The sequence below is a fragment of the Hetaerina americana genome, unplaced genomic scaffold, assembly GCF_022747635.1.
Source record: "Hetaerina americana unplaced genomic scaffold, ioHetAmer1.1.p SCAF_41, whole genome shotgun sequence".
NCBI classification, from domain to species: Eukaryota; Metazoa; Arthropoda; class Insecta; order Odonata; family Calopterygidae; genus Hetaerina; species Hetaerina americana.
In genome coordinates, this window is record NW_027286997.1 from 1,444,605 (window position 1) to 1,463,719 (window position 19,115).

General features: G+C 43.2%; 1 protein-coding gene across 1 annotated transcript in view; it reads left to right on the plus strand.

The window, feature by feature from the left end:
- Nucleotides 1–19,115, plus strand: part of LOC139692777 (uncharacterized) — a 111,583-nt gene that overhangs the window by 20,648 nt on the left and 71,820 nt on the right. The window contains exons 3-4 of the mRNA XM_071591057.1: nt 4,826–5,332; nt 10,784–11,118. Coding sequence (XP_071447158.1) covers nt 4,826–5,332; nt 10,784–11,118 — 842 coding nt within the window. The remainder of the gene's footprint in view (nt 1–4,825; nt 5,333–10,783; nt 11,119–19,115) is intronic.

A 19,115-nucleotide genomic window follows, 5' to 3' on the forward strand; every position in this document is an offset into this window, starting at 1 on the left:
GCCCCCACCTCGCCCGTCGTCAAGCCGCCTCCAGATGGCGACAGCATGCTTCCGGCGTGGAACCCCTGTCGTTCGCCTCTCACACTCGTGGGGTTAGTTAGAGAAACATTACGCATTTCGCCATCTTTTTTATCGCTACGACCTGGTGTTAGACAACTTATGGTTTCTCGCCCCGTTCGAGCCAAATTATATTGAAGGAATTCCAGGCTCCATTTCGCTCGCGCGGGCGTCGCTCTTCTTGTCCGAAACCTCGGGAATACATTTATTTTTATTTATTTATATATACCCTGCAAGCCCACCACCAGGGTGTGTGGCAGGAATACAGATCAGAATAATTTTACCCGAACATGATCCTACAGCGGACGAGTAATGTTGATATGATCCCCTGTCTTTCGTGGAAAAAATGACATCTTAAATCTATCTCTTCCACGCCTAATCTTTCTAATTTTTTCGGCATGATCTCTCCAACCGTTGTACGATTGGGACTATATACATTTTCAACATTATCACTGCTATACAGACGACCTTCCAATTTATGCTAGAGCTTCAATCTGTAATTGAACCTTCGCTCCATAGCGTGATTCCCAGCCTAGTTCATCTGAAATTTTGGATACGCTTCTAAATTTATCATAACAACTTTTCACAAATCTAGCTCCTCTACGCTGCACGCGATTCAATTCGGCAATCAATCCAACTACACGAGGATTCCACATACTCGCAGCATATTCTAAATTAGGCGTAACCGGCAAAAGGTAACATTTCTCTCAGACCTTTCCATTAAATTTACCCGTTACACTTCTAATAAATCCTAATTTATTGTTAGCTTGTCCACATATTCCCCCTAGTATGTGTCTCACCAAGGAGAGATTGTGAGTGAGGGTAAAGCCTAGGTATTCAATTGAGTCTAAACATTCAAATTCAGTGTTCCCAATGGAGTAGGCGTTCGTGTGGGAATTGCTCTTTTTACAAATTTTATTAATACGTACTTTTTAAGCTTAATTCTAATTGCCAAGTGTCGCACCAGCTTTGTATAGCATTAAGGTCATTAGATAAAGCTGCTGTATCCTCAGGATCACGGATGTCACGGTAAACAACTGCATCGTCGGCAAATACACGTGTCTTACCAGTGACCACGGAGTCAATATCTGCTTAAATATCTTCCGGATGCGAGGAGCAAGGTAAACTTTGAAAACGAAGCTTTAAAACGGAGACAAATGGGAGGTCGCCGAGCCTTCGTAAATGTCACATTGTCGGGACCCTCCGGTGCTCTCCTGCCGCCCCCAAAGACTAGAGTACCGCTCCACGGGGGCGGTAGCGCCCTCTTTGGGAACCACTGATCTTCATAATACCCCGCCAGCCACCGGGAGGGGGCGTGTGGCAGTATCCACATCAGCCTCTCAAGGCACATGTAAAGTTACGCACCATTCATTGGCCTCCCTGAAGGAGAAAAAATAACAATCCGAACTATTAAACACTTATCAGAAACAAGAAAAATGCATATTGCAGCACCATGACCTCTAGTAGAGTCATGCAACAAGAGTGGTATGTTTCTTGTTAAAGATGGCCTCAACTACTTTAAATATATGCACGCATACATGCGTATACGTCGTCACTCCCGCACAGATGCTAACATCCATATTCATGCACTAAAATTCATATGCACATATATATACACACACGTGCCTACATAACCCTCTGCCATACACCCTTGCCGTGGCTTGCAAAGTACTGTGATATCTATCTATAAATATGTTTATTTTGGTAATGATAATTCTATTCAGTCCCTAGTTTATGTGAGCGGCAGCTGTCATTGTCTCCAGTCATTTCCGGATTAAACGACATATTCAACTTTTCCTACGCACAGTCAATTCATCTAATCGTACATGAATGATTCATGTCACACACGCATGCGCGTGCATGCGTGTGTGTGTGCGTGTGCGCGCGGCGTGTGTGTGCGCGTGCGTGTGTGTGTTTGTGTGTGAAAAATTGTTCGGAACGGCATGCGTGCCCCTTGTTGCCATCGGCTTCAATCGCTAAAGAATTCTTGTGCTTAATAATTGGTGAGACAACACTGTAATTAGGGTCCAACCTTGCTCTGGAAAAAATGATGACTTCCTCTTTAATCTTGCTTTGAGTGCCCTCTATAGGCGCACCCGCCCGCCTTCAAGTGCTTCATTTGTTTATCCATTTTATTTTCATTACTCCTCTGTTTAGCACCACAGTTCCATCGCCTCAAATGCCTCATTTTCTAACATTGTCGCCTCTATTTCCCCTCTCACGTTCCTATGAACAGGGGCACCATTCCGTATTGATGATTCATTTCGCTCGTCCGTTTACTGTAAAAACTAATGACACCACTGACACACTACATCTACATAATACCCCGCAAGCCGCCGCAAGGGCGTGTGGCGGGGGGGTACAACACTGTCCCTCAGTCTGTGCACGGCACAAATTTCCCGATGAACAGCAGCAGCTTTGAGGATAATTGCCAGTAAAAACATTATCACTCAAGGGATTTCACATTTGGCGGGAATTCCAATTGTCTTGTTCATTTTCAGTCGTAACATTAACAAAAGGCAAGCGGCACGGCCTTCCACTGAACACTGCAGCTTGTCTCAAATGGAGATGATCTTCCAATACTTGTGCCTGTAGTTTTATTTGTGAAGCTGCCCTCCCGTCCCCTTTCTGTTTTGATTTTTCCTCATTATCTAAAGCTATCTACTGATCAGGTAATGAGAAATGAGCCCCTTGATCTTTCTGTGTGCTCTTCTTTGCATACGGTAAGTCAGTTTATTAAGATTGGACTAATGACGACAGCGGCTTTCTCTCCACCTATTGACTCTGCCGTTTAAGGTAGGTTTTTGGTGGACAGACTGAACATTGGCAATTGTGTCGCTTAACATGACACAACTTGTCATCTTGGACACTGCATGACGAACTTCTTCAATCCCACATACTTCCTTCCTCCCTTTATCCCATCCAACATCCCTATCCTATTCCACCTTCTACCTCGATTTCCTAGCATTCTCCCCTTTATCGCAATCTTCAACATCCCATCACCGGTCCATACGCCCTGAATCCATCTTTCTTGCTTCCTTCTGACTTATCCCAACAATCCCCTCTCCTCCCCCACCATACTAAGTACGTACTTCCTCATTTGTTTTCCTTTCTGCCCATTTCACCTTCTCCACATTTCAAAAGCATGCAATCTACAGCCAATTATCATGCTTCAATGACCACGTTTCCGCGCCATACATAATCACGCCTCACATCAAAGTTTTTTACGAGTCTTTTCTTAACACCCTTATTCATTGTTCCTGTCATCAACTCCCTCCTCCTTGTGAAAGCCTCTTTGCCTAGCGCAATTCTTCTCCTTACGCCCCTAATACTTTCACCGTATTGGTCCAAAACACTTCCGAGATCCATAAACTGTTCTACCTGCTCTAGTCCTCCTATTTTCACGTTTAACTTAGCCTTTGTCTTTCTGGAAAACCTAATAACCTTTGTTTTATTAATATTGATTCCCCACCCATATCAATCGCACTGAATGTCTAATTCACGCAGCAATGCTTGCAACCCCTTGTCTGACTTACAAGCAAACCTAACTGATTGTACGGATTCCCCACCCACTTTCATTCCTACCTCCAGTTCTTCCCATAATCCTCTTTAATCATTTCCTCCACATATACATTGAACAGCACCAGTGATAATGGGCAACCCTGCCTTACACCTCTTCCTAGCACTGCCCATTCAGACTCCCCGTTCCCCACTTGCACCTGAGCTGCCTGAGACATGTGCAGGTTGCGGATTATCCTCCTGTCTCTTCAATCTATTCCTATTTTCTGCAATATGGTTTTCAGTCTACCCAATTTAATTAACGTGGGTCGTTCTATAATTCATAAGAAAATCCGAGAAATGTTGTTTTTAGTATCGGGAAAAGTTTGCTTTTAGTACGTCGTATCTCTCACTGGACTGATGTTAAAGTTTCTGCTGATTCTCTCTCTTGGTTTCATTTTCATAGACGATTGAAGCAACAAACATTTATTTATTTAATGTTTGAAAAAATGAGTATCCTGCGGTAATTAACATTACTATTTAAAAGACTGAACACCAAAAGAGATCGAAGCCGAATAAGTTAATGCTCACTATCTGCTCCTGTGCTGGCGGTCGTTCACAATTAGATAAACGATTTAAAAATGGCCGTACGTCCACAAATAATGAACATCGTTCGGGACGTCCAGTGGAAGTTGCGTCCTCCAAAATGATAGACGGAATACACGATATGGTTTTCATTGCACGGTTGGTCAAAATTCGTGTGATAGTTGGAGCCACTGGTATATCCAAGTTTCCAATTTTTCGTGAAAAATTGGTTGGAAAAAAATGTCGCCTTGAATGGATGCCGTGGTTGTTCTCGGTGAATAATAAATGTAATCGTGTGCTTGATTTCGACGGTGGGTTTGGTGCTTTTCCATCGCAATCCCAACGAGTTTCTGCGTCGATGCATAACTTTTGACAAAACGTGGATGTATTACTGCGCTACAGAGACGAAGAAACATCCGACGCAGTGTGTTCCCAAAGGCCAGCCGGAGAGGGCGAACGAAGACAGTGGCATCGGCCGACAAATGTGAAGGCCACGGTTTCTTGGGATTTGCCAGTTTTGAATATGCTGGCGCAAATCCTTAAACGGCGAGTGACTCGTACACATTCGATAGTGTGTGTGCCTGAAGATGCATCATTGGACTATGTCGAGCGGACGGTGTGTCCGTTCCACTCGTGCCTTCCCTCTCTCTTAATCTCGCCTTCCCCTCTCTTCTCTCCCCACCAGGTTTCCGGCCAAGGGTCATCCCATGGAGCACTCGGGCACAGAGTCACTGGTGAGCGACGAAGGGCCCTCCGGGGGCCATTCGACCCCTCCACGACCCCCGTTCCATTTCCCCCCCCCGCCTTCCTATCCGCCCCCCACCCACCCCTGCTGCCCCTCATACGACTACTCGTACGCCTACAACGCCGCCTCCGCGCCATCCACCGCCTGCCCACAGCAGCACCCCCTGGCGGCGGCGCCTGCCACGCGCGACAAGCACACCTTCATCTCGACATACGGCGTGGAGGAGAACATCTACGAGGAGATCTGCGAGGCGAGGGCCGCCTTCGAGAACCCGCACGACTTCGCTCCCAGTGGTGCCAGTGGCGTCGTGCGCCGGCTGACGGAGGCCGAGCTGGCCCGGGTTCAGCAGGGACACCGCCGGGTGCTGGGGGAGCTCAACCTCACTGTGGAGGCCATGCTCATGCCGGCGGATGACGCGACAGCGCAGAACCACGGCCTCGCCTCCGGGTGAGCAGCGGGGCATTTGGAGGTCGCAGCCGCTAACAAACCGTTGACACCTTTCCCAAAAAGGAGCCTTTGTCACCCATGGACTTGCATGTGAAAGTCCATGGCATTGCAATCGAATGTTCGCGCCTCGAGGTGATCGCCCATGCGTGCAAACGAGGGTTTGTGGGGGAAATACAACAAGCATGAGGTGCCATTTCACTCAGCCCCCACGGTGTCGATCCATAGAGCGCAATTTGGGCCTTTGGCGTGAAGATTACCAAATCCCCAGCGTAAATCTAAAATGTTTTTTTGTGGTTGTATATTGTCGCAAGGGGTGTTTCTAAGGTGCGACACAAAGGGCATCGGGGAAAGTCATAATAACTACACCGAGTCTTACCCAAACAATCTTGTATTATACATCATCAGTCATAATGCACCATTTACATAGGTATAAGCAAATTATGGATGGCTAGACCCTCGGTAAACCAACGCAAGTGTGGACAGCATTAAAATGGCAGAACATTATCTGGGGAAGGGTAAAGACAGGGTGAATGCAGTCACGACGCACGTAACCGCAGAACATTATCTGAGGAAGGGTAAAGACAGGGTGAATGCAGTCACGACGCACGTAACCTAGGCGGAGCCCTCGTCCGTCGGAAAGGAAGGGAGTATGGCAGGGTGGACGCGGTCACGACACGCATAACCTAGGCAGAGCCCTCGTCCGTCGGGAAGGAAGGGAGTATGGCAGGGCGGACGAGGTCACGACACGCATAACCTAGGCAGAGCCCTCGTCCGTCGGGAAGGAAGGGAGTATGGCAGGGCAGACGCGGTCACGACGCACGTAACCTAGGCAGAGCCCTCGTCCGTCGGAAAGGAAGGGAGTATGGCAGGGCGGACGCGGTCACGACGCACGTAACCTAGGCAGAGCCCTCGTCCGAAGTTGAGTCAGCAATAGGACACGCTGTCGCAACAAGCGCAACATAGCTGAAGCATCGTGCCTTACCGGTCATCGCCATATAACCAACTGACCGCTTTTCGCCCCGCGACCAGGCCTTTTATACCCAACTTAGGAGCCGGGGGAGGAATACTCTTGAAACATTGTCTTTGGTCACGTGGGAGATTCGGAGGAGCCAGGGAAGGAATACCATACTGCATACTTGCAACATTGTCTTTGATCGCTTGGGGTATTCGGAGGAGCCAGGAAAGGAGTGCCATGTCGCAAACTTGCAAAAATATTACTTTTATAATACATTATTATGGTTATTTTCTATGAAAATTCATTCAACATTTGGAGGAAATCCAGGAAAATTAATTAAATATTTTTGTAATTCTTACTGTATACCATGGTAAATATTATTATCCGTTGGCTAATGGCTTAAGGTATGTTTATGATGGACCCTGGCCTGCATAATGCTGTACACCTAAATCCTGAATAGCATGAGAGAATATTCTAAAATCACGTAAAATTATTATTATCGGTACTTTACCAAATAAGTTAGGTTTTAATGGACCCAAGTAACCAAACAGTACTGTGGCAATTTCCTTGCCTCTACTAACAAAACTTAACTCAACATCCAGCTCTACAATAAGCACCTCTTCAACTTCATATACTCTCTTCCTCCTTTCATTCCATTCATCTGATATGCAGCATTATACCGTAATCCACGTTGTCTAAGGCTTTCTCCAGATCAAATTATGGCATATACACCAGTTGATACTTGTGTATCTTCTTTTATTCAATAAACCAATACCGGCTCAAAAAATAATAAGGCTTAAGAGAGGGCTTATGGTGGGATCAGATTTCCCCAATTTGGTAGTCTTTTATTTTAAGGTAGGTTTTTGGTGGACAGACTGAACATTGATGCAGTTCTAAACCTCACCTAGCATGACATAACTGGACATCCAACACTACATTACCTTCCTCTTCGATTCCACATACTTCCTCCCTTCCAATATAGAAGGCAGAGCATAGGTGGCACTTCAGAAGGTAAATTACATTACTGGAGGTCAATGAGGAGTAGGTAATTGGAGGGAGAGAGTTAAAAGGCAGGTGAGAGATGGATTAGATTTGGTTTTGAAGACTATATGTCACAACACACTGTACCACACCCCTAAATATTATGATCAATAGCCACAGTGCCTCATGCAAGAATTCTTCCATGATGGAGATGCTCCCAATCCAAAAGCATGTCTCCCAACATAATACTCCCTTTGATAAATGCCATATTGTCTTCATTCTAGTATCCCTCCCTCCCTCCTCTCTAACTCAAAACAGGCAACGGGCATATATGTGGCTCCTTGATTCCTGGAATGAGCCAGGGATAAACATCAGACATTAATCCCCACCATTCAGATAGTTGCATTCCCCCCCCCTCCACAACCTTTCATGTCAATCCCACACTCCCAAGCCTCCCAAATCCAAATATAAGTATTAAATCTGCTGCCAAAGGTTTTATGGTTGTGGTTGTAAATACATCAGATTACATAAGGGAGGTTAGGGCAAAACTCTCTGATACCTCTTCCTATCGGCAAATTCCCAAAGACCCAAATCCTGCCCTTCAGGAGGAACTCATTCAATTCCTTCCTTCCAACAGGCCCAAAATATATCTAGCTCCTAAAGACATAACCCTCCCTTCTCCTCCTACCCACACACCCCTCATTTCTAATTACTCACAAAGATCCATAAACCTGACAATCCTGGTCGTCTGATTTTATCCTCTCGTAACTCCTCAATGAAAATAATCTCTGCATTTGTGGACTACTAACTTCAGCCAGTAGACCACTCCTCACCGTCATCCATTCATTCAAAGATTCATACCATTTCCTGGAAAGTCTAAAATGAAATTCCCTCCCTCCAGATACTGATATTACCATGGCCACCATTGAAGCCATATCCCTTTATGCATCCATTCCCCACTCACAAGGTCTCTTCATCCAATACTGCCTCTCCCAATGCCCTAAGGCACCCATCACCAGCACTGAATTTTTCCTTAGCCTTTCTGATTTCATCATCACCTGTAATTCCATCTCTTTTAACAACAAATTTTACTTGCAGGGCAAAGGTTGTACCATGGGTACCAGGTTAAGCCCTTCCTATGGAAACCTATATCTTAGTCTTGCAGAGAAAAAATTCCTTTTAAAACAACCTCCAAAACCTCTATTGTGGCTGTAGATATATTGATCATGTATTCCTTCTCTGGCACTGAATTCATTTTTCCTTCCCACATGGTACTGAATCTCGGAAAACGTTTGTTGCTAAACTCAATGCTTTCATTTATTCAGTACTACTAGCCGTAAGAGCTCAGTTCAATCAATGTCGCTATGGCTCTCCAGTGTCAACTGAGCTAAATAAATTCCACCTACTAAAAAGTGTGCTTAGATTGGTGAGGACATCTGTTTCCTTAAAAGGTATTTGATTGTGCAGCTCTCCCTCCCCTTGACAACATACCCAGTCTTCTCAAACTCCTCAACTGTCGGTTCCGTCTATTGGCTCCCATCCTTTTCACCACCCCCACATTTCACGCTGTATATTCTTCGGATGCCTTTAACCTATTCTCACTTCAACTTGTGTTGTCGTGCCGATTCACCCTCAGTACGCTGAAGAGGGCTACTTTGTGGCCGAAATATGCATATTCGTATTCACCTTTCTCATCCCTTTCCTTATTTACCCTCTACCCCATCCTTTGAATTGTGGCGTTAGGGAACTAATCTCATTTGTACTTTGTTTTTAAAGGTAAAATGTTAACGGCTATTGGAGTTTTTTCATTTATTCAATACAAGCTTCATCCTCAGTTTTCTTCATGCATACAGTTTCCTCCTCCCGAATCGTCTTCCTAGATGTAAACATATCATTAATAGACAAAACATCCCATTCTTCAATGTATACACTTATAAAACAGATCAACAAACATAAATACTTACACAATAACAGGTTGCCACCCATATGACAGCAAGTACTCCAATCCTTATTCCCTGTCCATAAGAGGACACAGAATCCGCCATCATCTTGACTCCCTTGAGAAGTTCCTCTCAAGCCTACACCATTCACTCCTCCAACAAAGTTATCCTGAATCCCTCCTAAACAAAAGAATCCAAAGACATGCTTACACTCCCAAACCTTCCTTCACCACAGAAACCCACCCTCTTTCAATTTGCACCACATACTTGCCTGGCCTGGAGTCTCTAAGGTGCATCCTTAAAAACCTCTACCCTATCCTCAAACACCATAATTCCACCACCAACCTTTTTCCCAAATGCCCCTCTGTTACTTTCAAAGGCTCCACCAACTTAGCAGATCTTTCAAATCAATCAATGCAAAATTTTAATCCCCGCCCTATCCCAAAGCACCTCCCATACCTTGCAATAAACCTAGATGCAAAACATGTGCTATTTTCAAAACCCAAACCCCATCCCTTTCCCACCCACTTTTTAACTCTCTCCCACCAATTCCCCATTCCTCATGTACCTCCAGCAATGTAGTTTACCTTCTGAAGTTCCAAATATGACCTGCCTTTTATATTGGACAGTGTGCCACACCCCTCAATAGTAGAATCAATAACCACCGGGCTTCATGCAAGAATTCTTCCCTGATTGGGAGGCTCCCAATCCCAAAACACGCCTTTACACACTACTTTCCCTTTGATAAATGCCATAGTGTATCCATTTTAGCATCCTTATCAACCTATGATGCTCCACTCAAACTCAAGAAGTAGACCAAGCAAAACAAAAAGGCTAAGCTGAACATTATAATAGGAGGGCAAAAAATAGAGCAGGTGGAACAGTTTACTTGTCTTGGAAGTGTTTTGGACCAACATGGACAAAGTAGTAGGGACCTAAGGAGTAGAAATGGGTTAGGCCAAGAGGCGGTAGTTGATGACAGGGAAGTTGAGTAAAGATGTTGAGGAAAGGCTTGTCAACACTTTGATATGGAGCATAGTTATGTACAGCGCAGAAGCATGGGAACTAAAGCAGGAGGATAGACGTTCGGTTGGAGGCTTTTGAAATGTGGGTGTGGAGAAGAATGGAGAAGGTGAAATGGACCAAAAGGAAAACAATGAGGAAGTACTAGGTATGGTGGGGGAGGGGTTTGTTGGAAGAAATCCTATGGAGGCAGGAAAAATGGATGAAGAGCCTTTTCCTTTGCAAGATTTTCATGAAATGACAACTGCAGAAGCCTTGCCTTTCCCGCTGCCGGGCATGAAACATGGTTGATTGGACCGAGTCCTGTAGTTGCCAGGACTAATATTTTCTGTAGTGTCCATCATTATATTCTTGGGAATGATAATTGAGGTGGTATCCTGTTGCCTTTCTCAATAGTGTTTCCAAGGAGACACCATCACTCAAATGCAGCCCCCAGGGGTCATATCCCTATTTTGTTTATCTGTTTTTCTTTTTCACTTAGTTATGTCTGATGTATACTGATATCTGTGGGCTCATTGGTAGTCACTGACTTATCCTCCACTTGCCCTGCAGGTACGGCTCACCATCTGCAGACGAGGAGGATGGTGAGGAGGACCAACGGCTGCTGGGTGTGCCATCACAGGCTGCGGTGGATGGAGACTTGCTCTCGCCAGACAGTGGCTTCCACAGTGGATCCTCGGGGTCCGTGGCATCCTGCTGCCGTAGAGGGGGTGTGCATGACGGCATCGTGCTGGGTCGCCCACCGCCTCTGACTTGCTCGAGGGGTACGCCGCCTCCGCCCCCCAGTGATGAGCGTGGGGAGAGGAGGGGGCCTTGCTGGGGTCCATCGAGCTCTTCCAAGGGCCTGTTCAAAGGAGGATGGCGGAGATTTGCCTCTTCGCACAAGGGTGAGTGGTCTGGCCCTGCTGCTGCTCTGTACGCCTCGCTGTTGGCTGAGGAAATAATAATCTTTGATATCTTCACTTTTTCCTTAGTGTTCTTGTTTATTCTTTGCTAGTAAGGGCTGTAATCTTGGCAGAACCAATTCATCTATCTTAAAGAATGAAAAATGGAACCTTGTAAATCATCATAAATTGTTCAACGATCTTTCTCCTCTAATGAAACAATTTATCGCGTATAATTTAATTAAAAATATGATTTGAGTCTTTTAAGAATTTTAGGAGGGGGGAACGGGAGAGGTATTATGTTTCATTGACCACCTCAAGCCTGTCAGACTGAAGGGATTGCCAAACGCTTCCAAAGCATTCAACCTGCGCCCTTTCATTTCCGTAAGGAGAATGTCTGCTGTGAAGTTAGTGGTGTGATTTTTATCCTAGAGGTGTTTGGCAAATTGGGATCTGTTGTCTCTCTTTTTGAAGCATCCATCTCCTTAGTCTTGTCCTTGTTCTTGTTGATGTAGACCAATTGTTGATGTGCATTTAGATAATTCTCATTCTCACCTTTTTCCTGATTTTAAATGGCTTTACATTTATATTGTTATTTTTATTCTCTAGTGGCTTTCTTCGTACAAATTTTTCTCTGCGGTCACCTTTAAAACTATGCAAATATCTCTATTTGCCGTCTACATATTTTAGCTTCTCTAGGGCCCCTCAGCAAATGAAGCACCAGTGTTTCTCCCTGTACTGTGAATGCCTGAAAAGTGTCCGACCTCAGCATCAAGATGGCATCAACTATTAAACAAAAGTTAGGGAATGTGTTGGCAGATGCGCTGAGAAGTACTCATCTAAATTTCAGCCATTTTGGATAATCAGTTGTTGTTTGACAATCATTTGAGTGAGTTGTTTTTGTACAAATCACTTAACTTGGGCTCTTCTAAAACTCCAGTATAGAGCTTCTTAGAGTTGGAAATAACCCGCTGGTCCATAGACTGGAGTGATGGAGTGGTGTTGGGAGGAAGAAATGGGATCCTGGTGAATTCCTGAGGGAGGTCATCTTGTGGGCTGGGAGTGAGCATTGTCCATACACAACAAGCGAGACACGGAGTGATTCACCATCAGATTCACCTCTGACTAATATTTTGCACCAAAAGACCAAGCGTTTGATTGATCCAATCAATAAAAAGGTCACTTGTCACACAAGCCTGGTTCTTGCAGCTCCATGTCACGTTTAGCCTGTTCCTCTAGACTTCACGCTTCTTTGAAGCTTGTGGAGTTTCAGAAAAGTGAAGAAGCAGGGGTTTGACTTTCAAATTGCTGCTTGCAGTGGCACATTGCAATACCAGTACGAGATGGTCTTTCATTGGCTTGTGGCTGGCGGTTGCTCTCTCCTCTGCTGTTTTGTCTACATATCTAGGCTTGCTTTGCCAGCTTCTTCCAGGAGAGACCCGCTCTCTTCAGGATTAAACACCTGGTGCAGCAGTTAACCTTCCTTGACCCACTTCTGGCTTAACCAGCTTCTTGAAGTCACCAATGAGTTCTCTGCTGCCTTAAAGTCAGAGCTAGCTGCTTTGAGTATCGTGAAGTAATAAGATTCTTCATAAAAGAAGGCTAAACCTGATTAAAATTCATTCAAAGATTCTGAATGTGCATGAGGAATCTTCTTCATCCATTTCCTCCAAACTAAGAAATGGGTGGCCAAGTTGAATGTGGCCGTGAAAGCCTCCACCTGACAAATGCCTGCAGAAAGTGCACAACATGACTTTGGAAGATCAGCACAGGAAGGTGCATAAAAGAGCTGATACTCGAGGGATAGCAAAAGAATGCATTGGCTACATTTTATCACAAAGCTTTGCGAGTAGTGGTGTCATCTATGGGTGAGGCCGAGTACTTTTCAGACCTACTTTCTATGTGTGTGCACTGTGGGACTTCATTTGACAAGCTACTCACAAAGTGAGTAATTCGCATGAGTTACTATTCTACAAACTAGCTACAAAAGTAATTCGCATGAGTTACTATTCTAACAAACTAGCATTTTTCCAAGCTTTTGTTGAGACATATTATTTGTGATTCTTTGTGCAAAGTTTAATAATATATTTGCATAGTTTTAATTATGCTCCCAATGAAAATGCCTCAAGCGCCCAGCCATAAGGGATTAATACAATCTCTTTTCATGAACAATAATCAGACATAATCTCACTCTACCACTCCACAGTCTCTCATCAAGAGTGTTACTCTAAGGGGACTATTACGAACTAGAGAGCACAGCCACTCCCTGAAGCAGAGTTTACTGATGCCACACTTTGTAACTCCACCTGCCATTATTACGAGTGAGGAGGCCAGAGTCTTGCCGCTGGTTACTTAGCTTACTTCAGGGGTCAGAGTTTTATTTGTAACCATTAGCTTTGTATATATGAAAACTATCATGTTCATACAGTCCAAAACTTATATTAGCCATTGGGGAATAGCTGTTCAATCAGCAGACAAAATGGTATGGGTAATGGGAACTTTAAAGAAATAGGTGTATGCATATTTATTAGGTCAAATTGATTAATAATAATAAATTTATTGGTCCAGCGATCAAGTACATGGTATAGGACAAGTCAGAAGATAGTAGAATAATATACAAATTACTAGAACAGAGCACACTATAACAATATTACACTCAATCATTAATGAAATCCACAACCTTGTAATACATTTTCTGGAGTAACATTACTTCAATTTTGGATTTAAAAACGGAAAAACTATTGATACCCTTTAACTCATTGGGTAATACATTGTAAAGTTTTAAACCCATTGAGTTTGGACCAGACAAAGAACTTGTAGTGCATACATATGGGAAATGAAGGTCATTAGAACTTCTTGTGAAGTGGCTGTGTGCAGTACTGTTTTTTTTAAATTTGGTAAAATTATTGTAAGTGTACAATAACACACATAAAATATATACACAAGGAAAAGGTAACAGGCCCAGCTTTCCAAAAATGGGTTTACAAGGGGCAAGATAATGGGAATTAGTTATTAGCCTCACTGCTCTTTTTTGCATTTTAAAAATTCTGGATGCATGGGGTGATGAACCCCGGATTAATGTGACCCAGTGAATATGGGTGGCATTTTTGATTCACAGATGCAGTGGAGAATAGAGTAAAATGCATCGACTTCTCAGAAGAGAAAATGTAGACTAATATTCATTGTCAGGTGAAAGAACTAAATAAGGTAAAGTTTTGAGTGATGATGCTGCAGTGTCAGTTAGTTGTCACTTGTATAATTCATCATATGAATTCCACCCGAAGGAATTCCTCGGGAGAAAATTGGTCATGTCATTGAAGCTACTCCACTGACACAGTGCGCTGATGTCTGTGAATCAACGAACAAAACATCGCAAAGATGGTGCATGAAAGATTATTTTTAAATATTTTTCCTAATGATTCATTTATTTCTCCACCACAAAACTTCATATCAATATGAGAGGGCGAGGGGAAAACTCACCGTAATGTTTCACCAAAACTGAAAGCATGCATAATGAATTTTATGCTTCATCAAAGGAAGAGACGAGATTTTGGACACGTCTTTTGATAGATGTTGAATAAACAGGTTTGGTGAGCATAGGTAAGGGAGTGTGTATTGCAGCAGTCCTATTTGAGGAATTCATTGGGTCGAACACAATGGTATCAATTATTGATTATTGCTCTAAAAACCATAAACACGGTAATCAACCCGAAGGTCGGTTTAGTAGGTGATGGTAGAGATCACCCGGTACTAAGCCCTATATGGCGTGTCACATTCACACACAAATTCACACATCAGGGTAAGGGGGCCAGTTCCTTTCCCTGTGCCGGTTTTGGTTTCCCAGGGAGACCTGGTACCCGAAAAATCACTAATTTTTCAAAGTTTATTTTATTCACAAGAAAGTCACAAAAATTCAAAAAAGAGATAACAATAAATGTAAAATAAATGAAACAGTAGAGAGTAAAATGAACACAAATAAGGGCCCAAAAACATTCAGATGAATGGGGCTGAATGCAGAAAAAAGACAGCATTCAGGACAGGGAGGCCACACACAGATCTTATGCGGGACTCAAGGTGGATCTCTCAGAGTAATGCAGAAAATAGTAAAATGTAAGAGGAAACAGGCAAATGTATTGTTACACAGACTGCAGTAAACAGTGAAAATAAGAAATGAAGAGGGAAACGAACTGAGGACAAAGCTAGAGATATTGGGAAAAGTATGTCGGGGAGGAACACTGAAAATGCTCACTCCCAAACCTGGAGGATATTCATAATGGGAACAAACGTTTGAGAAAGACAATTGTAGAAGTAGCAATTGGTGAAGGGGAATTTACATCGAAATATACACAGAACAATTGTATTCAGGAATTGTAAACAGAACATTTCGGGAATGATATCCTGGAAGAAGAGTAAACGGTTCCAGATGAAGAAATCACACAAATCATAAGCATAACAGAATTTGATTAAGTACCCGAGGAGTAAAAGTACAGTACCAGGGCCAGAAGTAAAAAAGGCGACAGTAGATGGGGCCAAACAAGCACTTCATATCAAAAGCAGACTGTCAACATGCAAAGGAGTCAAGACAGGCATGAAACAGTTCATGTAAACCCATGCATAGATTGTGGGGTTGTACAGAGTAGAAAGCTGGGCCACCCCAGAGAAAGAGAAAAAGAGAACAAAAGAGAAAATTTGACTTTTTTGATCTTCTGGTGCCTATATTGAAAATAACCTGGACAAACAAGCATTGAAGAAGAACAGGAAAAATAATAAACAGATGAGTGGGGCACTTGATCAGGCGAGTAATTTGAAGTGTTTCATGTAAACCTGTATGCAAATTGTAGCATTGTGCAGGGTTAAAAGCTGAGCGATCCTGGAAAGGGAGAGGAAATTTCATCGCTTGAATGTTCCTGTGCCTATGTTAATGACACTCTGGATGGACAAGCACTAAAGAACTTCTCAAAGAGTTAGGGGAGCATGAAAGTTGACAGAAGTATCATAGAAGCAACAGGCTGGGAGGACACCTGATAATGCATTGAGATTGCTTGTGTATCCAACTGGAGATGATTAGAAGCAATAAAGAAAAGAGGATGACTGAGGATGAAAAGTATAGACGGCTAAAACAAGTATATTTGTGCTTGAATGTGAAAGGGCTGGCTGGCATTAATCAGAGAACTTGTTACATGAAGGTTGTGCATTCCAACCACAAACTCCACCAGTCAAGTCAGAAGTCCTCCTGAGCCAGATTGGGGCTATTGGCGTGGTAGTGACTCCTGCCTTTTCACAAAGAGTGCTGCATTTCAGTGTCCAACTATTGACTTAAGCAACGTGATCACATCACAGTCAACTATGCTATGATCGTTAAGGTTAAATACATGCACATTTTATAGTCTACCTTTGAAGGATATACTTTTTAATTTTTTAAATCTCACCAAAGGATTTTAATCATGCATATGATTTGGCATTGCATTAAAAATATTTGGGCATCATTACAGTAATTCTATCACCACCGAAATTGCTAAAATATTTTGCCAGTTTCCAGTTACTTTAATCCATCTTCGATGATCTGAACTTGTACGCCTCCATCTCCTCTCAAATACTGAAATAATTCTTAAAAGAGCACTTTTCTGCCTTGAAAGTCATTGCGAAAAATCTTAAGTGAAGCTTTTTACTCTGTCTGCCTCCCATCTTCAGTGTGGTCTGTCCTCACCAGCGCATGTCTCGACCCCAAACCCTCCTCCCCCACTCCCGCAAGTATGGCCTTGCGACCCTTGTCCACTTGATGCCCTCGCCGCCTCTTGTTCCTCCAAAATGCATTCTCAGCTGGAAGATCATCTACTCTCACGTGCAATTCCTTCACTTTCAGCAATAGCCACTCTATTCAATTCAATGGTTGCGCCATAGGACGTTAGTTCAGTCCTTCATGTGCCAATCTCTACCTTGGCCCTCTTGGACTTACATCTTTCCTACCACACCCTGGCACCCTTACTTTGGCTCAGATACATTGATGTCATTTTTCTTGTTGGCAAAATGGCAAGGACTCACTTAAAGATTTCATCTTCTCCCTCCATGCAGCACCCTCCCTCCCTATTTCCTTACTTCCGCCACTTCTTACAATCAAGTCATATTTCCACATGCACAAATCTCACTCTTTAACAGCAAATTCCATACCTCTGTCCACTTCAAACCCACAGACCAGAAATTATGTCTTTCTTTCAATAGCTGTCATCTTCTCCACACTATACCATCAATTCCGTACTCTCTTTCTATTTGAGGCCACCGTAGCTGCATCAATCCTGATACCCTGAACGAATTACTTTCAAGAATTTGTGGCTCTCTTATCAGGTGTGATTATCTGAACTCGGAACAAAAAATCCTTGAACATTCATACAACCCTAAATAACCAGATCATTAAGTCAGAAGAAAATGACGCTGTCCTTTGTATAACCTTTTTCCCTGGCGGCATGCAGTCCCTAAGCATTTTTCTTAGAGATGTTTTTCCCATCTCTCCTGATGACTAAACCACCGCCGACCTGCTTCCCAAATGCCTGAATAAATAAACTTTGTTTATTTTTACCGATAAAATCTTTATTACGCTATGTACTATGCTTTGTTTTGAGGCATAGGCCATCGACATCATTGGCTGTAAATCACATTCACGGCCAGGACATGTACACGTACTCTTGCTAGGAGGGGAGGTGCGCTACGCAGGGGAATTAGTGGCGGAAGGGGAGGGTCGGGGGCATTCATACAATGAGGTGGCCGGCAGGGAGGAGGGGAAGAGGGGCAACGTGTTGGGAGGAAAGGATTATGGGGGAGGGGGGTGTGAAAAACAAAAGAGTTGACGAGTACGCGCTCTTGGTGGGCAATATAACTTCCATGAAAAAAGATGAATATCTCTCGAGGATGTTTTCGTTTGTCCAAATGCACTGGCTTCTTACGTCCAACTGCCCCAGCGTGGCCATCTCTCATCCCTTTTCCTCGAGGGACCGGATGTCCGGAAAAGAGGCACTCTATTCTGGTCCACGGGTGCTTGGCGACTTGGGATCGGGTGACTTTCCCATTCCGCCCTTGTGTTCCTTCGGTGCCTAGCTTGATTCATCTTCCCGTTTGCCCCACCTACACTGCACTGGAATCTTTACTTTTAAGTTTGTAAACGTTACTTTTTTCCATGCTTTCCTTTTCGTCCTTGGTCCTATTCAATAACGTTCGCAGGTGGCCTCTGATGCTGCATGTAATCCTAAATTTGTCTTTTGGGAATAGATTGGCTATTGTTTCATAGATTTGTTTATGATATGGAGTTTACACCAGCGATATCTTTCTTCCTTATTACCTTGGGTTGAATGTATTAGATTCCTTGCTTTGATGCTGCGTTTCTTTTTAAGCATTCTTGCAATTAAGTCCTGACTGTATCTGTTTATCACTGCAATCATTTTAATGCGTTAAGTTCTCTGGAGAAATTGCATTTTTAGAGTGGAATATTTAGCCATCTATTCAATTTAAAATGAAATGTGGATAGTTTTTGGTAATGTGGTGGTGGTAGTTGAAGGGAATAACATTGTCTGTAAAGGTTGTCTTCCGTTAAGTTTAAAAATCATAGACTTTGCTGCTTTTCGAGACTGTGATATCTAGGAAATTGAGGTTTCTTTTGATTACCTCTCAAAAAGTGACATTCCAATGCATATGCTGGGCGTTTAAAGATGTCCAACTGTCTCTCTATTTACCGGGTCACAATGCAAATACTCTCCAAATGCACAAATGTAACATTTGTATGGCCTGCAAATCTTTCTAATATTCATAAATCCACCAAGCCTCTTGATAAATCCATTTAATACATCCCTTCTGTGTTTTTTACGGTAAATGTTAACAACAGAACCAATTAGCTTATAACCTGAAACAGTAAACTACTGTTATTGATTTACTGCAATATATTAAAGAAGTCAGATTGAATTAAAGAAATTACCTTTGCGTAGTCCTGTGTCCTTTGCCTTTATCTCAAAATA